We start from the raw sequence: 26,153 nt of genomic DNA, 5'->3' as shown, positions 1-26,153 counted from the left end.
AACTGCACACCTCTCTCCACTTTTAAGTCCCGTCTAAAAACACACCTGTTCAGGACTGCCTACAACACATAGCTTCTCCATTTCCTATGTTTTTATGATTTTTATGTCTTGTTTTTATTTATTATTTCGCTTACAACTTTTTAAATTGTATTTTTTCATTGTCTGTACAGTGTCCTTGGGTGGCCTGAAAGGCGCTTTTAAATAAAATGCATTATTATTATTATTATTACTATAGTCTATTTGCGAGCATTTAATTAAAAAAAAGTATAAGGAGATTCCTTTTAAATCTGATTTAATTATTTCCAGCTTGGGTCAAACAATTACAACCTTTTAGGATGTAAGCACAACAAACATATTGCGAACAGTTTGGCCTTTTATCCACATACAAACACAAATTTTAGCTAATGAAATTTTCGGATTAATTGATTGTTTTGGAAGATTATTTAATTAATTGATTCTATTCGTCTGAGACAAGACAAAAAGGTGAGGCAAACATACTCATAGACAGAAATTTCGCCCTTTGAGATCTGCATCATCACATTTTGTCAGCTGTAGCGCTCCAGTGCTCCAAGCCCAAGTTCTCATTGATGAGATACTTTAAAACACTTTTTAAAAACAGATCGCTTCATCGAAATCCCAAGGCTATTATTTCATATTAGTTCTTTCCATCAAAATTAACTATAATTTCTGATGACACCAAAAAAAAAATCCTCTACTGACCGGTCTTTAAGGTCATCCAAGCAGCGTTGGAGATGAACCTCTCCTGCAGTGACCAAAACATGTTCTCCTGTCTCCTGGATTAGTACTTCAGCACAGGGGTCAGCTTGATTCAACAGATGGATTCCACGCACCAGTTTTGGCATCTCACCTGAATGACAAACCAAAATTATACAGCAATATACAGATTACAAATATACAGAAAGATAAAGCACAGCACAGTATTCCCTCACTGTTTACTGAAAGGCGTCAAGTATCAAACATGTTTGAGAATTTAGGCGTCGTAAACAGAAAAGCTAATCTAAATACGAAACACTGTCTGAAAACATTCCAACCCCCCATCTTAAAGATAAATTTGTCAATGTTATGCCAACTTTATTCATATTATTTAAAGGGAGCAAAACAGGAGGTTGGATGGTACTTTAATCAATCTTTACAATGATGAGAACGGAGGCTTCTCAAATTATAATGATATAGGACATGATAATAAATTGAAGGGATTGATAGAATAAATCTCCTTAGTTACTTAGGACATGGGGCTTCTATAAGCCTTTGACTCTAAACAGTCATCTTGTTTATCTTTTCTGGTGTTTTGTTAATTCTGAGATATGTTTGTTGCTACATGCTTAAAAGGAAAAAAATGTGTGAAAACAACAAAACATGACATGTTAATGTTTTCACCCACAAATCAAGTGAAGTCCTAAATTCACACATCTGACCTGAACAGCAGGGGATAAGTTATCTATCAAACATGCTACAGTTCCATTTCAGAATCACCCGAGTCATTGTCGAGACACTGGAGCTCCCATTAATCCTCAAGGAACGATGACAAGCAAAAGCAATTGGGTACGATACTATAGCAACCACCGATGACAACAACAGAAAAGGGTAACTTCTTACATCTGTGTTGCAATCTGGCACTATTCGACCACCAAATGAGCTTCCAGGTCCCTGTCCCAGCGATGGCTTTATGTTTGCCGTCTTGGGGGCAAGGAGAAAGCCCCTTGGCTGCACCCATTTTCTGTCTCGGTGGCGAGGAGAAGGCCCCTTCCCAGCGTCTTGGTTTCCTGTTCTAGCGGCAAGAAGCCCCCTCAGCTGCACCCTTGTTTCCTGTTCTGGCAGAGTGAGCCCCCCAGCTGCGCCCCAGTTTTCTGTCCTCGTGGCTTGGAGAAAGCCCCTTGGAGGCGCCCTCGTTTCCTGTCTTGGCGTTGCTGCAGCCTCTATCATTAATTATTTTTTCACAAGGTTATGTTAGGGTGTGGTGCGCCCCCTACCACCAGAGGGCACCAACCAGGGTTTGAACTGGACACATGTGTGTCCAATCAGCACACACCTGTGTCCAATTATCCTGAACCCTTGATAAGGACATTTTGCTTCTTGCATGTTCAGTTTCTAGTTTCTGTCCATGTTTCTAATTTTGATTTTGTCAGGTTTGTTCTGGGAATTTCGTTGTTTGTCAGTTTGTACCTTATTATGTTAACAAATACCTTCTATGTTATGAGCATCCTAGCCTCCAATTCCTGCTTCCCCCACATGGGTCCATCACCCCAAAAAACTGACAAGAACCTAGTTGCAATGATCACAAATTGGCCACAAGAGTTTGTGGTCGAGATTAAAAAATAACTAGAAGCAGTGAGGGAATATTGTACATAAACATACGTACTTGGGTGTTTTGGTTCAATGGCAACTCGTACAATGGGTGAAGCCTCAAAGTTCAGTGGAGTAAAGGGTGGGCACGCAGGCGAAGTTGAAATAGTAGCCGACTTCAAAATGAACTCTTCTAGACCTTTAATGCCTGTAAGAAAAGCAGAACTATTGATAAACACAAAAACATTTTCACATATATATGAAATAACCCAAATAGGAACAGTCCTTGTTTTTTGCATTAATTTGTCCACCGATCAAGGAAGTGGTAATTTAAAAACATATTACGTAGGTGTACCGTACCAACCACATTGCCAGATGGAACCTCTTCTAGCTCTTCCAGTTCTCTGCCCATGAGCAGGTACACATTTTCAATAGAACAACAGGACAAATGAGGGACCTCTGGCAAACTGTCTGTAGGACTGCATTCGTTGGGTAGCTGCCAGGCATAAACACAAAAAAATGAACACAAAAAAATGTATGACGGGTTTCATTTTTTCTTTAAACAAAAATCAGTCAACCAGTAGAGCAACATGAAAATTAGGATTGGGTGGCTAGATGACCAGAGTTATAAGAGGGCAAAAAAAAAAACGAGATACTTCCATTGTATCTCAGATGCCTGAGATACAATTTCTTGATACTTTCTTAGCAATTTTTCAGAATGACACGTTCAATATGGAGTTGCGCGCATATTATAAACACCCCTTGCAGCAACTCCAAGTACCGTATTTTCCGGACTATAAGTCTCTGCGGAGTACAAGTTGCACCTGCCCAATAATGTATAATTAAGGAGGAAAAAAACATGAATGGGTTAATGTGCATTTTGGGGGGAAATATATTTGATAAAAACCAAAACCAAAAATATATATACCATCTTAAAAAGCAATTTAAAATATACATGGGTCGGGAATCATCCTGACCCAAAGAGCCACAAAACTATTTAAACATTTTTGAGAGAGCCACATCATATAATTTTAATACAAAATTCAACACAAATACCAAACCCACACTCCAGATAAAAGGAAATTCTTCAGCACATTTAATTTTACTGTGTGTCTTTTGATCATTTGATCAAATTAATGAAATATTATTAATACCAGGGCCTGTGTCCCATATTAATATGCATACCACTTAAATTTGTTACTTAAGAGCGTTGAGGGTCATTTTTGTCCTAAAAAATGGTTTCAAAACAAGGTGCAAACAAAGTTCTTTTGTGAAAATGTCATAAAATACTGAAAACGATAAGATATCATCACATTTACCTTCAGTGCAGAGTGCACTGAGCGCCTTGAGCTGTGTGCTGAGATCCGCCCACCTCTATCACTCACCCATTCTAATTGCTCTAAGCGGTTTGCTGGCGTTTTGAGTGTTTTCTGTAAGTTTTCATCATAAAGTATCTCAACAGTGAACACATTAAGTTTAATGAGCTTCCCTTTAAAGGATTCCTTAGCGACCTACTGCTAGAAAGGGGTATGTTGGTGTGACACCCTAACTGTAGTTCAGAATGTGCCCTATATAAACTTAACTGAACACAGTTTACAGTGCCTCGGCTTAACATAATTGGGATCTAACCATCGAATTTGAGACGTCGCAGAAAAAAGGTCAATTGTAGAATTGTATCTCTGTCCCACATGTACTCATGAAAAGAGCTATAGGTTCCCAACCCATGTTATAATATAATGTAGCCCCATTCTCTTACTGACCGACCCGCCTCATAAAGTCTGGATCCATCCGCAGAGCCAAACTGAGTTTAACACCCCGGGTCTACAAGAGAATGCTAGAACCTTTATGTCGGGTAAGCAGTGCCCAGTCAATGATCTTACCGTTTTTACACCATGCGTAAGGCACAAAGCCACTTTGAACAGGGAAATAAAATGGCCTGCCCTAATACATTCATTTAAGTAAGAAAAAAAACTCAAAACTCCATCCTCCAGGTACCCCTTTCATTTTTATTTATCTTAATTTCTAAGCCTCATTGCTTTTTCAAATAAATAAATAATTCCATTTTTAAAAAAACAAAGAAAAAAAGTTTACCATGCTCAGGCCCTGGGCAGGATCATACTTTGGTCCAAGTACAAAAATTCTTTGACCTTTCTTCACCACGCCGCTGTATACTCTTGCAAATGCTATGAAAGTCTCCTTTTGCTCCTCGGCCTCAGGCTCTTTCAGCACTTGAGTTTCCATCTCATCTGCGAAAAAATAAAAAGATGCACATACAAGCTTAGCCTCTAAGATCAGGGGTGTCCAAACTACGGCCCGTGGTTCAGTTTTTATTGGCCCGTAGCAAATTCTGAAAATATAGTTGAATATGGCCCGCACATGGCGCTTGAGCTCAACTCTGTTGCACTTCTCAGTTTTAACACTAGATGGAGCCAGTAACGGAAAAGGTGTTTCTCTACCCATGCATTTGGGATCCCATGAACTGGAAAACATTGGAATTGTGTTTTCTTTGCTTATTTAATGAACCTTCTTGTCATTTATTTGAACTGTCATTGAAATTCAAAGTGTATTACTGTGCAACTTATTCTGACACAAAATAGATCGATCATTAATTCTAAACCCTATCAGTGCAGATAGCGTAAATTTTGCTACTAAAAATAGGTTAACAACGAAATTAGAGTACATGACCGGCTATTAAACTGAAAAATAAATAAAACATCCATCCATTCATCCATTATCTGCACAGCTTATCTTCAGTAGGGTCGCGGGGGTGCTGGAGCCCATCCCAGCTGTCTTCGGGCAGTGGGCAGGGGACACCCTGAACTGGTTGCCAGCCAGTCGCAGGGAACACAGGGACAGACAGGTCACTCGCTCATTCACACCAAGGGACAATTTGGACTGGCCAATTGACCTGACATGCATGTTTTTGGAATGTGGGAGGACGCCAAAGTGCCCGGAGGAAACCCACGCAACCCACGGGGAGAACATGCAAACTCCACACAGGAAGGTTCGATCTCATGACCTCAGAACTGTGCCTCAACGCGCTAACCACTGCCCCGCCATGCTGCCCAAAATTAAACATATTTAACAAAATAAATATTACCACTCCTCAAACTTAGAACAAGTCCAGTAGCTTTTTTTTCCTTAGTCTAACAGCATAGGAGCTACACTCAGGTATTGCTGAGGTTTGTATTTAAGACTGTATCGCTATATACAAAAAATGTAATCAATATTTTTTTCCCCTCCTGGCCCTTTCAAAAAATGTTTAAGCCAATGCGGCCCGCGACTCAAAAAGTTTGCCCACCCCTGCTCCAAGATAATCAGTCTTACTTAGGTTGTTTTAGCTTGACAGGATACAATTAGGCTGTAGTTATATTATGTATTTTAAAATTTTGCATGGAAGAAGAGGGACAATGACTGGTGCTGTGTTTGAAATAGCCAAATTCCTGTAGTTTGATGATGGTTTACTCTTAATCAAGTTGTCTGTCTTCGTTGCGTCGCTTTTCATCACTTACAGTTCATTTATCTGGGGTTGCTTGAAAAAGGCAAGATTGGTAAAAATCCCAATATTGGTATAGTGGGAAGATCTGAGTTATCAGTCTTAGAAAGTAAGATATATCAAACCAGAGAATGAGAGGAATATCAATAACAATAACAAGTGTCATTACTTATCCATTTTTAATTGTAATTTTCTCAACTACTCATCTTGCTGATAATTGTTCATCTGTATTTCTTGTCATGAATCTTGCAGGAAAGGGGAGTGTAAGGGATGTTCATAAAATCAATTGTGCAATGTCAACAAGCAGGGTCATCAAAGTTTCCCATTCAAGGGTCTACAGGGGTGATAGGTGAGCGTGGTGTGTTCAGGGCGGTGGGGGAGTGTCATGAAAAATCAGAAATAGAATGATAGAAATTACTAGGAGACTTCTTTTTTGACATACACAGAATTCTATGGCGGGCCGGATCAAATCATCTGACTAGCCAGCAGGCCGTATGGTTGCCCTGATAGCCATAATGGATGTAACAAAGGGAATCATTCAAGACTTTCGTAAGACATTCAACTTGCCTTTGCAGAGTCCTCTTGATTGGACATCTTCAGGAATATTCACTACATCGTTTTGTTGTCCACCTGATTGTTGTTCAGCTGACATTCTTTCGGCATGCCTTTGCCTTGCGCGTTCCCGGCGCAGGACAAGGTCTTCCTGGGTCAAAGGTCTGCATTGAGATAGTTAAAATGTAAAAGTATGTCTGGCATTCAAAAGGTAATTGTATTTGGTATTGCATTCTATTTTTTAACATATTATAGCAGTGTTCCCTCACTATATTGCAGTTTGACTTTTGTATTAGGTGAATCGCAGATTTTTTTCTTTTAGTTATATCTGTGGATTTTTGCATCCACTGTGGAATTTCGGCATCACTTTTAAGAAAGCCAGTAAACTCAAACCACTTAGAGAACTGACTTTTGTTTCCTGAGCACTGATCGGAGCAATCTGAATAAATCGTTTGCGTGCCTAGAGACAAAATAATTACCCTTATACATGCCATTTGTGAGCAATCCGAAGGGGGCGGGGGCTCAAGTACGAGCATTGTCATTAACTATATAGACAATGTTTCTGCATTTGACGCTTGACAATGCTTTTTACTTATCAAAATCAAGTACTATTCTTGTACACAACATATAGATGTGTTGCATCAGCTTTGTATGGGCTATAGCATTTTTGCGATGGGAGCGAAATTTTGCATGTGGACTAATCTGCACAAATAAAGATTTCTTGTGTTTCTTGTTGTGCCCTAACATTAAAAATTACATCCTGGTAATAACATAATATAACAACGTAACAACATAGTAAAAACATGATAACTTGATATTTTAGAAATACAAAACAAAATGATAGCCCTTTGTGTTAATTATTCTAAAAAAAGCTCTTGGCTTAAAAAAGAAAAGAAAATCCCTGCCATACCTAACTGCGGAAATTCAGATTTGCGTCCTAGTGAGAAGCCATATATTCACATACCTTTAAGTCCCCGGCTAGAAACCGAATTTTGCTTCTTATTTCTGCCTAACTCAACTGTCCTTTTGTGACATATTTGACAGTTTAATAATTCAAATTAGGATTTTTAGGAATTTATTGTTCACGAAAGCATGACCAACTTGGGTGCCGAGGTGCCCAACTTTTTTGGGTGTTTGGGCAATTGGGTTGGCCATGGTCCAAAATTTTTTGTGTGTTTTTTTTGCTATTTATTTCCCTTTTATTTTCTTTGTTATTGTATGTGTGTGTCTTGCTGTCGGTCATCCCTCTTGAGGGATATGACCAAGGTAGATAGATAGATTGTTCACTTCAGAACAGCGCTGCATCTGAGAATCATACATTTCCTTTACACCTAACTTACACCATGGGAACATCACCAGAGTTTGTTTGGAAGTGGACCTAGACTCACTTCTTCAAAGTCTCCATTCTTTTAATTTATTAGGGTGCATTCAGACCTGTGCAAAGTCCACATAGGCATGTGAAAAACAACCACTGGTTTATTTAAGGTGGACCAAATGGTGCAGTTCTACATAAACAGTATATCTTCAGAAAAATCAAGCTTAGTTTTATCATTATTTTTCAAGTCTTTGTTCTTGTGGAAGGTCAACTTTGGTCCAAACCTCTAAAGACAGGCAGATTAAGACATATTTTGCTCCAAAATGTCCCTGTATTAAGCAGCATTAATCTTTTCTTGTAGACAGAGCACCTTCCAAGACTGACGGGCTGTAAAACACCCACAAATAAGATTGCAACGACGATGTTTTACAGTTGAGATGGTGTTCTTAGGTTTATGTTTGGTTTTCAACTAATATAGACTTTCCCTTGAATCAGCAACTTTCCATCTCGTTTTCCTCTGAACATCACCTTAAGCCATACACTCAGACTGCGATGGTACATATGTTTGTAAATCTACACGTACCTTTGTTTGTTCTGAGGCAATCCATGTGTGTCTACAGCAAACATCTTGGATACAAAAACTATGACTGGCGCACTGTCATTGCTTGAACATTGGAGGAATGCTGGGAAACACAAAGCATAAAAAGGTCATTACGCATTACAAAACTAAATTTGACTGAGGAAATTTGGAGGACAGTGACTTGCTAAAGGAGATGCGGTATAAAATATCAAATAACTAAAAGGCGTAGTACTGGACAAAAATGTAAAGTATTTCATTTAGTAAATTCTCATAAAAATCTGTTTTTTATTTTATTTTAAGTGCTTGAGACAGGCATGTCCAAAGTCCAGCCCGGGGAGCAGTTACGGCACATGATCAATTTTTTACTGGCCCGCGGCCTCTGTCATCAAACTAATAATATATGGCCCGCCAATAATGCTGACCCAGTATAAAATAAGTTTGTAAAAAAATAAAATTAAAAAAAAAATCATAATCGCATCTGATGATTACAGTAGCCCTTTGGCCACCTTGGCTTTCTGTGAGAATGTTAACCCACTCCATTTCCGACTTGGCGACTGTAAAGCGGAAATTGGAGTATTTTTTCCAAAGGACTGTGGCTGTTTGCCAATAATATAGTATCAAGAGGCACTGCCAGGCGAAACATGCTGACTGCATAAAGCTAACTGGAAACGAATGCTGAGAAAAGGTAAAGCAACTTGAAGCTGTTCAAACGGCAGAGCAGAGCTTTTTCACAAGACCCTGCAAGTCGAACGAAAATGCTACAAAAGGCGAGCTACGAGGTCGCAATGCTGATCGCCAAGCACAGAAATCCAATTACGGAGGGTGAATTTATTCAAAACTGTTCAATGAATGCCAGGCTGAATAGTTGGCCCGCAAACATTTTCAGTTTACCAAATCTGGCTCGCTTTCTAAAAAAATTGGACACCCCTGGCTTAAGTCGACAAAGCGACAAAATATTAATTTTGCACTTTTGTGGCTTATGGTGCCTTGCCGTAGTTATATTTTTGTATAATTTTTTTTATTTTAATCATTGTGTTTGTCTGTGCAGTAGGTGTTCCAAGTTTTTGGGTGGGTAAAAATGAGGGGATTTTATTGTACGCTGAGTGAGCACTTTGAGTGGCAATTTAAATGGGTGAAAAATAAAATTAATTTGATCTGATTTTCATTTATATTGGGCTTATCTTTCCAAAGTTTTTTTTAACTCTCACTGAAACGCACGTTTGTCATTTTTAGGTGCTTTCTTTAACAATCTGTAGCAACATTTAAACCTTTATTTAATTAAAGAGATAGCCCGTTATGTGTGTTAACATGTTTTGTTACCGCGACTTTGATTAAAAAAATGCCACCATTAATCAAATGTTAAGTCTGGTTTAGCAACGAGTTCATGTTGATCTCTGGCCAGACGTGTAGTGGACTTTTACTACCATTTCTTTAACGTTGCAAAAAGGCAAAACACATCAGTAAATAAACACATTCTGCAGCTAGTATTTCAAATAGTATCTGATATACCAGTTGTCAATTTCTTAACTAGGCAAAAAGGGCAAAAATCTTTAAAAAATGAGTAATAAAGTCACATATGCTCGGAGTTTTGATTATTGCATGTTATTTAGTGCTGGGGTGGGTGTGGGGCCAATACGCAAAAACTTGATGCCTTGATCAATGTTTTTCAACCACCACCAGTGTACCCAACACAGTATTGTTGTACTGTGTCGTGGGAAATCATTTACTTTGTGTGCCTGTGCGGTCTAGGGAAATCTATGTTTCATGTGGATTTACTTTTACCAGAGATGCAACAGCACCGACTGGTGGTGTCCACAAGGGTTTTCCAACGAAGAAATGTGCAGTTCTAGGTTTATGAGACCATAAGGGAGAGGAACAGGTTGAAAGACAGAAAGGGATATTATTTTTTTAATGAGGGTTACCAACTCAATGCACGCACTGTTTCTGCATTTACAGCAAAGGGGCCTCCACATATAAGAACTGTTACCCTTCTACAATCCAAACAGGGAACCCACAAACTGACTGAATAATAAAAAAACTTTAGTAAATGTTGAATAAAGACTTTTTTTTTTTTACCATTTTTCAGTTCCTGCGTCCTCTGAGGCAATGTGTCAAATCGTCGTACGCCGACGCTCATTAGTTTCTCTACTCTCTCTGATGTTATTTGCAAAGGACTCGGAAGTCTATTACATACCATTGCTATACATGGTGTCAAAGAAAACCGTGACATCGATTCGAGAGTTTGGGGGTGACTAAATAAAAGCTAGTAATTTATTTGAAAAAGGATACAAAGGACAGCTTGAGAAACTGGCAACCACTGGCGACATATAGCAGAGAGAAGAACTTTTGGGTCGGAGTGACGAAAATCCCTGGCCATAACCTTGACACTGAGGGATGACAACACCTTCTCAATTTTATCCTTGTCTCTGTGAATAAAAAGACAGAATCAAGCACATGAACTTTACAAAAAGTACAAGTCAACACTTTGTTCTTCAGTTACAAATTTACTTATGACTGGTAACAAACAATATACAATGCCTTGCAAAAGTAGTGGCTGCCCAAGAACGTTTGACATACTGCCATATTTCAGGTTTTAAACTTACTCAAAATATTTTCTATGCATCAAAAACATGTGAGCCCCAATCGTGAAAACAAACCAAATGTGTTCAACATTTTATATTGTGCTAACAAATAATTTAAAAAAGAAAAGGTACTGAACCCATTTGAATTTATACTTCTAACAACCTCCTTTAGCAGAAATCACAACCACAAGTCTTTATGTGTATGTCACTATAAGTTTTGCACATCTTGAAGCAGAAAATTTGCCAATTCTTCCCTAAAAAGAAGCTCAAGATTCTTAAAAAGTTTGATAATGATAGTTTGTGCACAGCATTTTTCAGATATTTCCACAAATGCTGTATAGGATTGAGATCTGGACGTTAGCTTGGCCATTCTAACACCTTTACATTGTTGGTCTTAAACCATTTCATTGTAGAATTTGCTTATCACCTTATATTACTGTGACTGAAGAACAAGATGTCCAATTACTTTTTGGGTTTCTGTAAAATACAAAAAGTAAGGCCAGTTGATTAAATTCCAAAGTTTATTTTGTAGCTTACCTGTGAGTAATAACAGCATCATATAAACTCCAAATGTTTTCCAAAACAAGCTGAACAAAAAGGGGCTTTTTGCCTTTGACCTAGGAAAATATTATAGAAAATACATCAGGGCAATTATTCCTAATCTTTTTTTTTTGCTTCAGACCAGATGATACAAGCGCATGTTTTGTGCACAGGCAACTTTTAACTGACAAGGTTTTTAGCTTTGCAGCAGTTCGAATCCCGGCTCGTCCTGTGTTACATGTCGAAGTGTCCTTGGGTAAGACACTGAACCCCTAATACCCCCAATAAGCAGGTTAGCGCCTTACATGGCTGCAAGGCCGCTATTGGGAAATGTGGAGCACATTGTAAAGCGCTTTGGGAAGTCATTGACTTGAAAAGCGCTATATAAATGCAGTTAATTTCATTTCATTTCATATTCACAGTTAGGTGAATGCCTATTCCTCATAATAGACGGGGGTGGTGTAATTCGTAACCAGATTTAAAATGAACTAATTCAGGTCTACCCTTTGATTTTTACTTCTTTGCAAAGGATGTTGTCACTTTAGATTTCATGAGTGTGTGTTAGGTACGTGCACATTTGCGTGTGATAGTACAGTGTAACTATATTGTAATGTGTCGTCATAAAAATATATATTGGCACAAAATCATTTTTTATGTAAACTGCAGTGGCTTTTAAAAATGTCATCCTTTTGACATAATTTGGTAGACAGCTAATAGTTGTTGTGAGCAGCAGTCGCGGCAAAAAACAGTCTCCTGTGACATATGCATACACAACACAGGTAGAAACACAGAAATTGTGTTTAATACTGCAGTTAACATTGAGAAGGCCGAATAACAGAATATGTGGTCTCATCCATTTCACTTGCTTGGACGAAAATGTCAACGAAAATATCATCTATTTAGTTTGAGTTTGCCCCAAGCCTTTTAGTCAATCGGGTGAATTGTTTATGACAAAGAGGCAACACAAAATGGCTTAGAATCTGACATTCCAAAATTCAAAGCTGAGCTTTACAATGAATCTTAGGATCTGGCCATAATGGACACACACACACATGCAATCCTATTTTGTCTTGCTACTTCAAGGGGGCGCTGTAAAGTTCTTTTCTGTACTTGACTTCAAAATTAGTACATTTTCGTCTGTCCCAACAAGTCTGTAAGGGAGTATGTAGCTCTGCACGATTCATTTAAAAACCCAACAATTGCTTTCATGAATGTTGTGTCATCATGACCTTACCTGAGCTCCCTTCACAATCTTCTTGGCCTTTGAATTGAGGTAGAAATCACCCCATAGTGTTCTGAGAAGCAACTCTGGATTAATGCCCATCCGCTCACTATACATGTTGGCAAAATGTTGGATGCTACATGGAGACACGCATACACACACAAACACAAGAAAATTCAAGTTACCAGGGCATGTTACATATCTTCACAATCACGCAAACATAACAATCCCCAACACTAACACAAATATGTAAAACCATATAAACACGTGATAAATACTTATCCCAGTTTTTGGGAGAGTAAAAAATATTATCTAGAAAGTTTGATTTTTTTTTTTCTTACATTAAAAAATACCTTTATTGTAGTTAGATTTTTAAAACAATAACTCATTACTGACTTTCACCTGAAAATGTTTATGTTCATGTAATCTGTTTAAAAAGAGTATAGAATAAATAAAAGGATAATTGAACATTTACATAAAATATTAAAATTTGATAGAAACTCATTGTAAATATGTGATCATATAAAAAAAGTTATCAAATGAAATAAATGATTTTAATTTGCAACAAATGATTTGTTATTCAGTTTTCAAAAAATGTTTTGTGAAAAAAAAACGACATTAACATCATAGCAAGAATTGATAGCTCATCTTTCATTATTGTTCGCTACAGGCAGAACACACACACATTAGTGTAGATGATAAAAAGGACATGAGATTATCAATAGCAAATGTCAACAAGACATTGCTTGCAAATCCAGGATTTGTGGGTACAGTTAGACTGCTGTTCACAAACACGATGCAACCGCACTGAGCTTGAGCTATTTTGCAAAGTAGAATGTGCAAATCGAATACCAAAACTCAAGTGACTTGCAGCTGTAAATGCTGCAAAGAGTGGCACTTTAAAGTCATTGTCCCAGATGTATTGGCTATTTGAGTAGAGCTGCAAGATTTTGGGGAAAAACGTAATTGGGATTTTCGTAATTGCGATTTTGATGCGATTTTCGGTGTTAAAAGACAAATTAATTTTCTGTCCTGGTTTTATTTTTTTACGAGTGCTTAACCTTTGGATGTATGACCTACCACTCTTCTATGAGTGGGCGCAAAATTTAGTGGGAAAAAATAAAAATACGAATGGCATCAGGTCATTAACATATTTTATGAGGAATACCTGGAATATGACAATATTACAACACATATTTGGAAGAATAACTTTTGACCAGTTAACGTTCCTACATCCCACCAACAGGTCGTCAGATTGTTAAGAAACAAAGACGCGTATGTATGATGTCACCAGTCACTGGTCCTTTTGGAGTCTCCAAATGGACAATTTTGAAAACGCCTAGACATACCCTTAGAAAACAATAAAATAGTCTAGTCAAGATTATTTGTATAGCCCTTAATCACAAAGAGTCTCAAAGGGCTGCACAGACCACAGACTATTGCAAACTACAGACTCTTACACCATCCCCTGATCTAAAACCTACATGAGGGAAAGGAAAAACTCAGATTGTGATCAACTATGACCCCGGACCAGGTAAGGATTTATGTTATTGTCTCAGCTGTTTTCTAGGTAAGATGCCCATGCTACACACATCTACAGGCATGGGATCCCAAATTTTTTTTAGGCGAGAATAAAATCCTTTTATTTCTGTCTGTTTCAACTTAGATTACTCAATGCGGGTAGCACTTGCAGCGATTATTTCAGTTGGGGACTATTGTTACCTATTAAAAGACACCAAAACAGATACAATTCTCCAAACAGTTCAACAACAGCATTCAATTTACTTTGGGTACAACTTGGATTGGGATTTTATGTCAATTTAACAGGATTGTTAAGGGGTTAAATTTAAGTAAACAGCACCCTCTTCAGGGGAGCTTGTAGTGAGGGTGGCAGTCTATAAATCCTTAAAAAAACGCAGTGTCTTGCGTTTACTTAAACGCACTATGCCATATCGTAATATTGATAAGATTTGGGTCAATTGTGCAGTCCTACTGTTGAGTGTCAAAATGTACTGCTGTGTACGAAAATGTATGGGATTTATTTTGAAAACAACCTTTTGTAGAGTGTTAATAATTTAGTTCTCAAGTGTACATGTTTTCTTTTTATAAACAAAAAGATCAAGAAAGTAAGAGCGAGAAATAATGTAATAAGGATAATATATACAATAAGAATAATTGAAATAAGATCAGCCTTACCTGAAACCCCATCCATCTATTGCACTGGCAAAGACCACATTTCCTTGGTTAGGAGAAAAGTAGAGGTTTGAATCATCAGCCTCTTCAAGTCCTGCACTCCAGTCATCCATTTCATATCCAGGCGGTATCCCACTTTGTTTTTCCTCTTTTATTTTTCCTGCTTGTGCCTCCATTACTCTAGATGTAAACAGGGTCCCAGTAACCGCATTCACCTCCAAGGAAACAAAAAAAATCGCAGAAGAGTATTGTAATTTACTCTAAATATTTCAGGAGTGTTGGGTTGTACAATTACAACATCTTTACCTGTTCCATGATCTTTTGCAAGTGCACATAAGCCTCCTGAGGGTTAAGTTTCAGTTCCGTTATAAGTCGGTCTATTTTATTAATAACCAGAACTGGCGTGATGTTCTCCATCCAAGCCTGTCGCAACACAACCTGTGTCTATGATGACACACACAGAAAAAGAAAAATGATACAGAAATGAATGAACACAATATGCATTTTCAGTAAAGGTTAATACAGAGCCCTCATTCAAAATATATGCTGTCAGTCATTCAGATGGAAAGACTGATTTCTGAGGACTGGCTCAGCCAGGAAATTTCAGACAATCTGGGACCCATTTCTCACCTATTTGGACCAAGCTAAGGTGGACTGAACAAATGAATATGTACCCCATCCTCTGCTCATAGAGGATCTATTGTAGCATACAGTTTATAGCATTTCATGTGAGCAGTCTACAATGGAGCCGCTGTTTATTTCTTTTGATTTTTTTTCTTTACATGTCTGAGTCTGTCCTAAAATGCAAAATCTGAAAAAACATTGAAAAAAAGGAAGTGTTTTGTTATAAATCAGTGTATAAAGGTTCTAAATTGCGACTCACTCGCAAATGTGAACAGAAATACAGTGTGTGAGTTCAATCTGCAGTGGTTTTTGAACAAGCTATTTGAAAGCCACTCCTGTAAGCAGAGATGGGGACATTTTGGGAAAGAATGTTTGAGTTTGGTCATAGACTTTCAAACTCATGGCATGGATTGGTTCGAAGTGACCGTGAAAACTTGCGTTGATTGGACACTTGGAAAAGACTTTTGTTGATTTTAAATAATGGGGGAAAATTGTAAAGAAGAATAGTCAACCTTGTAAGAATTTTTAAGGGGACCAATAAATTGAATCCGAAATTCACATAGGTGTCCGGCAAGCTTGTGTAACGGAACGCTCCAACAATTGCCTTGACCAAATTTGGAGATGTTTTTTGATACTGGAGTACATGATAGTTAAAATGTTACAAAAAATGTTATGTAACAAAAGTATATTAATGAGTGATATATAAAAAACGGGTCTCTGTTTTGATCAACTGCAAGCAGAGTTGAGGCTTTCTTTCGAGCAACTTTTTTGAACAACCCACCTACATACTCACCCTCTCTGATGAAGATGGTAGGTTTCTAGGTCTTTCCCCAAAGTTTTTTCTCTGGTTGATTAATGGTAGCCAATAAACACAGTCCTAATAATGTTATGGTTCTCTTTTGCAGAATGGCGGCGGAAGGGGGGTTAAGTTTTGCAACAACAGCAGTGCGGGCTTTCCAGATTTTGTGGTTTTATTTTTTGGAGTTGATTATTGGAGCTCATGAGCTGGAGGCAAACTCATGCCCTCGACTTCGCTTCCTCCCAGGACATCACATTCTTTGTTTCTGTGCACAGGACTCGCCATGTCACGCAACATAGAGTGTTTGGAAGCTGCAATGAAAAATCCGCCCATTGCTACGTTTTCACCCCCATTGTCACACATTTGTACATTTCTGTAATCCAGGTGCGCCCGTGTTTGTGGGGCCCTAAGCAGCCGCTTAGTGTACTTATGCTGTTAATCAGACGAAGGGGGAATCTATTTGATTTGATACTCCAAGGGATGTTAAGGTGTAATTTTTATGAAATTTTACAGGTCAATTTGTGACTAAAAATATTTTTGTCAGACCTGACGAGTTTTTAAAACGCACTGACATTTTTCTGTTTTTCCTTAAAAAGTCTAAAGTTTATTTGGAGAAAAAAAATACAATTACAAAATAATAAAAGAGTCAACTACTTGGGCCCTTACAAGATGATGAATGAGAAGAACAGCACCATAAATACCTGGGGACAGACTCCCTCGACAGCATCAACAACGACGATGGCACCATCACAGAGTCGGACAGCTGTGGAAACCTCAGAAGAGAAGTCAACATGCCCCGGCGAGTCAATCAAATTTAATAAGAAACTGCTTTCACCTGAGGGTAAAAAATGTTGACAATTTCTAAAAGCTGATTACCATACTGGCACAATATGTTAATGACAATACATTTTTATACAGCTGTTTTTGTTAAGAATAATGTTTTTTCTCCTCCTGGATAACAAGTAATGGGGATACGTTTTTTGGTACTCCATAACTCATTGTAAATGGGTGGTGCAGGATTGCAAGTTTATAATTTTGGCAGGATTTTGGGCCATTTCATTGATGCACAATCTTATTTTTTACCCTCTTGGTAATGCAGGGAGATAGCACTGGACTTCATGGTGATTCCTCTGATTTGTTCATCCTCTCTGCTATCCATATACCTTAGCTGAAAATTTAGCAACAGGAAAAAATGAATGAGAAAACAGACACAAATCGATTTTAATATCAAGAACATTGATAACCGTGCAAAAAAATTCTAACGGTTGGATTGAAAAATGTTTCATGGAACCTTGTTTAAGTGAGGTGTGAGACATTTGAGTGTCTTTATAACTCCTCCAAAGAGCACTGGATTTTTGTAAAAACGAAAAAAAGTGGCGTACTTTGTGTGTGATGAGATCCAAAATGCTGTAGGCGTTTGGTAAGAACTCAATTGGATGAAATGTGTGATTTAATTTCCTATAAACATCACTGACACACGGGCGGACATTTACAGAATCGATAGACATAACCGAGGTCAGCGTGTGGGTATTCAAATGTAGTACTGTATTTTTTTTTAAAATTCAGAATAACAAGTGAAAGAAGTCAACATTAAGAAGCTGAAGACACGTCCTCGGCAGGGGTAGCAATCTTTGGCTACCTCACAATTTAATTTACAATTCAAGGGATAGGATAATGATTACGAAATACTCATTGATCCTTCTTTTTTTATCACCGCAAGCAAAGCGTGGGTGGGGATAATGTTTTCGTTTGGGATCGATCGATCTCTCACTCTCATTTATGTATATACAGTAATGCCCCCGTGTGTTTGAAGATGCACACAGACACTGATTTGGTCTGATAGCTTAGTTAATAAACAAATAACAGCAATATAAAACATTTAACCGGAGCTGCTGTTGGCCGCAACTCACGCTCAATCATAGCCCAAATTCCTCAACAGACACCTTCCTCACTCCCTTACTTCAAAGCACCCTGAACTGGTCTGCCCTCAAACATACACAAGAATAAAAACACTATATATATATCTGTCTGTGTGTCTGTCCAACCAAGTAAAGGGTAGAAGAGTTTAGAGAGTTCCACAGGCAGATCAAAGAAAGACAAGTTGCTCTCATAGTACAGAACACATTGAATTTAAACACCATTTTTTACTGGCAGTCAGGTAGGTTACCGTATATGTGGAAATACGTCTATGGCACCGACTTAAGATGATGTTATCGTCGTAGGATATAATGCAGAGGGGAGAAAATTGACAATTTATCGGTCAAAGAGGATTTATTTTTGTGACAATGGTCTGCAGAAATTCCCAATCCTGGCGTTTGGCAAAGACAAAGACCAAGAAAGTCCGTCAGTGTTGATACTAGACGACGAGGAGCTAGAGGCGGACGCCGCGATCGACCTTTTGCGCAGCGCCGTCTGCACTAAAGTAAATACTTAGGTATCCAATTTGCAGTATTTTGTGACTTTTATTTATTTATTTATTTTTAAAAACAACTTTGCTTGCATCTTGTTTTGAAAACATTATTTAGGACAAAAATGCCAGACGGAATGAGCCTCACCACTCTAGGAACTCTGGAAGGGAGACACATTTTAAGTGGACATGGAACACAGGGTCCGGCATTATCTTTATTTCTTAGATTTTATGTAACCATCAAACGTCACGCGGTGAAATAAAATGCGCTGAAAATTTAGCGTTTGTCTGGAAGCAGGTTTGGCAGTTTTGTTGAATTTTGTCTTAAAAAATATGGTGTGGCTCTCCCTAAAAATATCATAATATTTTTGCTTTTATGGCTCTTTGGGTCAAATAGGTCCCCGACCTCTGCTTAAGAAAATGATGGTGCAGTCAAAACTAAGTATTTCAAAGTACTGATCTGACATTAAATTACAAATTTTTAACACACTGTGTTTTGTATGACGCACACAAAAAAGAAATAACAGGTAGTTTCACTGAAAAATGTACTTGTTCAGGCAGGACCCTGATAATGCATTTCTGATAATATAAGGAAGATTTTATTGGAGGGGAAATCTGATAGAAGCTAAATTCATTATAATCATAATTATCTTCATTGTCATCACCGTGGTGAAACACGATGCAACGAGATTAGACATGGCACTTCAGGGTAAATCATGTAACAGACATAAAAGAGAAAGAGACTACCAGGATGAATAGGGCCAAAAAGAAATTATACATAGTGCTTAGAAAAACTGTCTTTAATTATAATAATAATGTAATGAGGAATAGTACATTGTAACAACAGTGCAAAGATTATAAGTGCATTAACATTTAGCAGTAGCAATTAAAAAAACAATATAATTTAGAAACTATAATTATATACATATATACACCTCCACACAGTAAATCATCTCTGCTTTGCCATGTTTGTGTGCTCATTTCATACATTCATAAATTGTCCATTACAACATTACAAAACAATAATCCCGAGAACATTTGAGATTTTCATTTGCCATTGAGTGCCCGCCAATGAAAAACTTACCTTCCCTGCCTGGCGACTTGATATGATGCCATTGCTTGCCACTAAACAATCCGCAAGGGTAGTTTTACCTGAACATACAAACAAAAATATTGTATTTAGACATTAAAATGTCACAGTAATCTCTAGAAATTATCATTTTTTTCCTTTTTTCGTTGAAACAACCATTTGATATTACGCCGAAAACGAAGAAGAAAGTGGTTATTCCAGGTGCCATTGTCAGCCATGTATGGGCGAAGGCAATGGTGGGCCAATATTCTTTAACACCAAAACTGCGTAAGTTGGGTAATTACTCTATATACAGGTCCACACACATCACATACACGTCAAGGACTATAATTTGTATCAAATTATCTGAAAACCAAACAATATAAAATAGATATGGTCATTGAAACGCAGAGTGCAACTGACTGCACAAGACGGGGTGGTGGGGTCGCAGGAGGGGATATTCACAGGTGTTGAACTGAAGCTTTAAGGGGTGTGGATGCACTGTGCACATATATTTCAGTGAGTTTCTACCCTGAGCAAAGTGTGTTCAACATTTTTATTTGCTTGAACATGGTCACAAAACAATGAACAGTTTTTACTTTTGTTATGTACAGGCCTGGTGAGTAACGGAATAAATGTAGCGGCGTTACGCAATTAAGATACCAAATGTACCGCATTTTCCGCACTATAAGGCGCACATAAAATCTGTTTGTTTTTTTAAAAAAGCTAACTATGCGCCTTATAATCCGGTGCGCCTTATATATGGATCAATATTAAATTGCAAGGTCTCGCAACTAAGAGAAGCAGCCACCGACTCCATTTTTCGCGTAGAAAAAGAAGTGCGCTGTGCATACTGGGAAATATTAAACAACGATTCTCTTTTATTTGTGCGTTTGTATAAAGACCCTGAAATGGCTCCTTTTAAGAGACACGCTTATAACGCAGAGTTTAAACTAAAGGCGATCAGTCACGCAGTAGAACACGGAAATAGAGCAGCAGCGAGAGAGTTCAACATTAATGAATCGATGTTGCGGAAGTGGAAGAAGCATGAGGATGAGCTGTTTACGTTTTACATTTTACAGTTATTATGTTATTGCTTTATTAATATTGTTTTGCACTTGTTATTGTTTTTGTACATTACGAGTGTCACTATATTGCAATTGCACTAACGTTTAATTTACCATAACAGTATCAGACAGGTTTTTGCGTGTTGACTAAATGGAGGAAAAGTAAAATGTTATGCCTTGTTGTTGTTCAAAGATGTTAAAGATGGGTCACGAAAATGCTTTACATCAGAGAAAATAATAAAACAGCTGTTTATTCATTTTGGGAGTGAATGGAGTTGTGGAAAGCTTGTTAGTTATCTATTAATAAAGTTTGACTGACCTATCTGACTGTTTTGTTGACATTCCCTTTAGCGCGGCACCATCTAATGGTTGCATAACATAACTAAATCCTCTACTGTAGCCAAGTCAAATTTATTAATATGGCCCTTAATCACAAAAATGTCTCGAAGGACTGCACAGGATTACAATTACAAAATTGCACAATTACCTGATCTTAAACCAGCATGCACTTATGGCGCCTTATAATGCGGTGCGCTATATGTATGGAAAAAGTTTTAAAATATATCATTCATTGAAGGTGCACCTTACACCAGCTCAGTAGCCTAGATGGTAGTGTGCCCGCTTTGAGACTGGGAGGTCGCTGGTTCGCGCCTCGACCGAGACATACCTAATTGGTATAATGGCGGCGCCCTCTGGCTGCGGCTGCACCGACTCGCTACAACGGGTCAGGTGTATCGACATTTCGTTCTATGTACATTGTTACAAAGAATGACAATACAAAGGAAATTATTATTATTATTATTATTATAACACGGTGCGCCTTATAGTGTGGAAAATACGGTAATTGTGTTCCGTTAGAGTTACAGAAAAGAAAACTAAATCAAATCACAGGTATATTTACAGGGATCAGAAAGGAGATTTTCATTTTCAGCTGAAATAGCCAGGGTCCAGGGGCCGCAGGCCCCGGCCAGGTCCAGGGCGGAGCCCGGTGGGGGAAGCCAACAGCATTTATCTTATTTGCTATGTGAAAATTGCACTAGAATGAATTAAATCCAACAAAACAGAAACCATGTATTTTTTTCAGTTTTAAGATGTTTAAAACAATTGGGGGATTACAATGTTACAACCATCACCATTGTTGTTGTGTTTTGATGATGAAGATGGACCTTGTATTTAGCTACTAATCAACAATATATATGAAAATATATACATTAATAACCATTCATCATTAATTTGAAAATAGAATGCACAAACTGAACATGCTTAAAGAAAATACATGTCAGTCTGTGACAGTCTTCTCCAGCCATGACCACTTAAATTTATTCTTGATTCCTTTATCAATCTCGGAGACAAAAGCCTCGTCTTCTTTTCTTAGTATTTTCATATTTACTTTTTCAAACACTCATTTCACTGTTTGAAAAGACCGGAAGGAGCGCCATGTTTGAGAAAGCCAATGCTCTGAACAAAAGCTCCACTGATTGGTTATCAGCGAACCTATCGACCAATGGTAGGAGTCGATCTATTTGTTGTGTGTTATAGATCTAATGCGCTGCGCTTCTTTTTGCCGATTTTTCTCGCGATCTCTAACTGCTAACTTGGGGTGATGAAACAGTCACGTATCATACCTCACCCCCCCAAAATATTTTCTCATCGAATTTAGACGATTTAGGGGAATGACCTTTGGGGTTCAAAAACAGCGGAAATCCGCGGATCCGCGGAAAATTCTGATCCCTGTATTTAGTTAAAATAAGGATTACTTGCAGGATGGTAATTTTATCATTTTCTGGGCAAAATGTTTGTGCTATGCGTGTACAGTATATTTTAAGTGTCTATGATCATCTTTGTATTCCAGTGCAAAACTGGTTTAAGCTATTGTATTTTCTCCATGAGGTCTTTCATTAAATTCTTACAATAAATTATAAGTTCATGACTTGATAATGCAAAACAAAAATCAGAAAAACTTAGGTTCAGTACAATGGTTTCCAGCATTTGCTTCCACTTTAGTTTGGACACATGGAGAGGATGGATGAGGTGCAAATGTTGAAGAGGATCTACAGAGCAGAAGTCAATGGAAGGAGACCAAGAGGAAGGCCGCAAGTGACGTGGATGGATGGTGTTATGAGTGCACTGCAGGAAAGAGGTCTAAATATAGTGGAAGCTAGAGCTCTTGTTGGTGATAGGAATGAGTGGAGAGGTGTTGTAAAAGGATAGTGGGATATTTGGGCGCGTTCTAAGGGATGGGCATGGCACCTGTATGATACGGCAGGGGTAAACCAGTGAAAGCTGTCGGGCCCTGCTGTTGAACAGAAGAGTGTGTTGTGTCACCCTGACCCAAGTGACATGGCCGCTTTCTTGTGTCCCGTTTCTTTTTTGGAGGGACGAAAGCATGACCAACTTAGGTGTTTGTTTGGGTGTTTGGGCATTTGGGTTGGCCATGGCCCCCAAAAAATTGTGTGTGTCGTTTGCTACTTTTTCCCTTTTTATTTTCTTTGTTATTGTATGTGTTTGTCTTGCTGTCTGTCACGCTTCTCGAGGGATATGACCAGGGTAGATAGATGGATGTATAAAAAGATTTCCTATTACAAAAAGATATGAGAGACATTAGAAGGGCAATGATTTATCTCCAGGGCAGCACGGCGGCGCAGTGGTTAGCGCGTGTGCGGCACAGTTCTAAGGTCTTGGGAACTTCCTGTGTGGGTTCAAATCCAGCTATGGGACCTACTGTGCGGAGTTTGTATGTTCTCCCCGTGCTTGCGTGGGTTTCCTCCGGGCACTCCGGTTTCCTCCCACATTCCAAAGACATGCATTTCAGGAGGATTGGCTGGTCCAAATTGTCCCGAGGTGTGAATGAGCGAGCAAATTGTCTGTCCCTGTGTGCCCTGTGACTGGCTGGCAACCAATTCAGGGTGTCCCCTGCCCACTGATTGCTGGGATGGGCTCCAGCACACCCGCGACCCTACTGAGGATAAGCGGTGCAGCTAATGAGATGAGAAATTGATCTCCATTCATATTGGCTCAAATTAAACATGTAAATCTGTGAAAAGATGAATACAAAACCTCACCATGGTCAACATGTGCCAGGATGCAAAGGTTTCTAATATTGGCAGGATTTTTCTGCAGCCCAATGATTGTATCCAGGTGTCCCATTGTAAACCCTAAAACACAAAATATATACAAAAATGATAGAGTAACGATGTAGAATATATTGAAATTGAGTTTAATTGGTGGCAGAAAACAGCTGTACACAATTCCCAGCAACACTGTCCATCGAAACAGTACCACAAATCAAACCTTGTGTAAATTACAAATATTGTGAAGTGACACAAAGAAACACTTGTATATTAAGACACGTTTTTAATTCCTCGAGAGACAAAGTGGGAATATTTAATGTCGATAAGCAAAGAGATAGTAATGTTGAACCCACCTTGTGCTGTAGCTTCGTGCAAAAGAACTTTCGAATGACGTCGATTCTTCTTCTACGAGTTTAACGGTGGTTCGCATCCAAACAATGATGCATTACCGCCCCCTATCCTCATGGATACTTGATAAAATTCCACTTTCAAATTCAGTCAAAAAGCCTCGTACTCCTCAAAAAGTTAAAAAAAATCATTCGTTGAGTTAAACGTCAATTCTGATGTCTTCCTCCTCCTCCTAGACTTGATACGTCGGCGCGTTGTAGCAACCCGCTAACTAGCGTGCCTACATGACGGCCACATTGGTCGGGTCAATGTCCCCGTTAGGGCAATGTATGTATATTGAAAATAAATCATAACTTGCTAATTTTACAACCAAATTTCATGCGGGTAACCTTTATTGTCAACGTAAACACATTTTGTTAATACGCAATTTTTTTTAATTTAAAAAGACGGAACAAGGTTTTTTTTTTTTAATCATAAGCGGACAATATATTACAAGAACTATTTATGAACAGTTCTACAAGTTACAAACGACCGCATTGAAAGGTACACTTTATATTAAACTCACCCCCCCCCCAAATTTTTACAGTTCAAAATTGGTGGCTTTGACCTTTTTATATAACAATATTTTATTTTGAAAAACAAGGTAATTGAATAACCACACCCACTATTCATCTCGTTTTGTCTATTAAAGTGACCATATTCAGTATCCCACATGAAACGTTAACACTATAAAACAGTTCTAGAAACCCTGAAAGAGGACCGTTTTCCAAGATTTTTTCTTGTTCCTCCACCTTGTAAATCAAGGAAAGTGTGTCTAGCGATCAGGGTTGGGTAGGGTTACTTTAACTTGATTACTTTCAATTACTTTTGGATGACTCCAATACCAAATATGCTAATAAAAGACAAAAGAAACTAAATATGAATAAAATGATGACTCACAACACGTGGTAAGCTTTCTCTCCTGGCTTTGATCTCTTTGATCTCCGACAAAACTAACATAAAATGCGACAGAAACAAAATGAAAATAGATCCAAACAGCTTGCCAACATCATTTTTGCCGTTCCATGTGTTCCGTTACTCCCCGAGCCTGCTCAAAATGTAGGAATTTTATTCATCTTTAGTTTCTTTTGTCTTTTATTAGCATATTTGGTATTGGAGTAATCCAAAAGTAATTGAAAGTAATCAAGTTAAAGTAACCGTACCCAACCCTGCTAGCGATAGGGCACAGCCTCATTTAAAAAAATATTAAAACAATGTAAGCCACCAAGAGGCCCCAATGAAGGTCTCAACACTATTAATTAAAAAGAATGTAGTCAAAAACATTTTTACCTAATAAAGGTTATTCCTGCTTTCCTGTACTAATTAATGTGGCGTTGTGTGCATCAATCGGCAGCACAATGGGTCGGAATTCTCTTTTTTTTTTTTTTGCTCCATGTTTACTGAGAGATTATTATAGTTTGACCCGACTATTTTAAGCTTGCAGTAGGCACGCCGCTCAAAGGTGAGTGTCCTATTTCAGTGTTTTTCAACCACTGTGCCGTGAGACCTTGTCTAGTGTGCCACTGGAATTTTATCTTTCCAAAAAATCAGGCTATTATTCAGTATTTTTGCTATCTTCAGAGGAGAAACTGTAATAGTCATCCATGTCAGTAGGTGGCAGTAGATTTTTGTATACTTTTTATGTACTAATTATCTGCTCTTGGGGTAGCACAGTACATTTAATAACTTAATTTGTTTAACAAAACAGTTTAAGATTGCACTGTAAAAATAAAAACATGAATAAAGCACATCATTGTTTTTCATTTTAAGTATTATTTTCTTCTTTTGGGCAGCACGGCGGCGCAGTGGTTAGCGCGTGTGCGGCACAGTTCTGAGGTCATGAGATCGAACCTCCTGTGTGGAGTTTGCATGTTCTCCCCGTGCTTGCGTAGGTTTCCTCCGGGCACTCCGGTTTCCTCCCACATTCCAAAAACATGCATGTCAG

General features: G+C 38.2%; 1 protein-coding gene across 1 annotated transcript in view; it reads right to left on the bottom strand.

Annotated features, from left to right (window-relative positions):
- The window catches only part of efl1 (elongation factor like GTPase 1), a 39,868-nt gene extending 15,602 nt beyond the window's left edge, over nucleotides 1-24,266 (bottom strand). Inside the window, exons 1-17 of the mRNA XM_088333523.1 lie at nucleotides 24,175-24,266; nucleotides 23,813-23,905; nucleotides 19,699-19,766; nucleotides 17,291-17,375; nucleotides 16,909-17,042; nucleotides 15,091-15,228; nucleotides 14,788-14,999; nucleotides 12,604-12,727; nucleotides 11,367-11,446; nucleotides 10,537-10,673; nucleotides 10,324-10,446; nucleotides 8,251-8,350; nucleotides 6,368-6,516; nucleotides 4,396-4,550; nucleotides 2,665-2,800; nucleotides 2,381-2,512; nucleotides 721-868 (exon numbers count right to left, since the gene is read on the bottom strand). Coding sequence (XP_088189649.1) covers nucleotides 721-868; nucleotides 2,381-2,512; nucleotides 2,665-2,800; nucleotides 4,396-4,550; nucleotides 6,368-6,516; nucleotides 8,251-8,350; nucleotides 10,324-10,446; nucleotides 10,537-10,673; nucleotides 11,367-11,446; nucleotides 12,604-12,727; nucleotides 14,788-14,999; nucleotides 15,091-15,228; nucleotides 16,909-17,042; nucleotides 17,291-17,375; nucleotides 19,699-19,766; nucleotides 23,813-23,897 — 2,006 coding nt within the window. The 5' untranslated portion in view covers nucleotides 23,898-23,905; nucleotides 24,175-24,266. The remainder of the gene's footprint in view (nucleotides 1-720; nucleotides 869-2,380; nucleotides 2,513-2,664; nucleotides 2,801-4,395; nucleotides 4,551-6,367; nucleotides 6,517-8,250; nucleotides 8,351-10,323; nucleotides 10,447-10,536; nucleotides 10,674-11,366; nucleotides 11,447-12,603; nucleotides 12,728-14,787; nucleotides 15,000-15,090; nucleotides 15,229-16,908; nucleotides 17,043-17,290; nucleotides 17,376-19,698; nucleotides 19,767-23,812; nucleotides 23,906-24,174) is intronic.
- Nucleotides 24,267-26,153: the final 1,887 nt, after the last annotated feature.

The sequence above is a fragment of the Urocampus carinirostris genome, chromosome 4 (assembly GCF_059441175.1).
Source record: "Urocampus carinirostris isolate Australia breed hairy pipefish chromosome 4, RoL_Ucar_1.0, whole genome shotgun sequence".
NCBI classification, from domain to species: Eukaryota; Metazoa; Chordata; class Actinopteri; order Syngnathiformes; family Syngnathidae; genus Urocampus; species Urocampus carinirostris.
The sequence above is the reverse complement of the archived record's forward strand: the minus strand, read 5'-3'. Positions and strand labels throughout refer to the sequence as shown.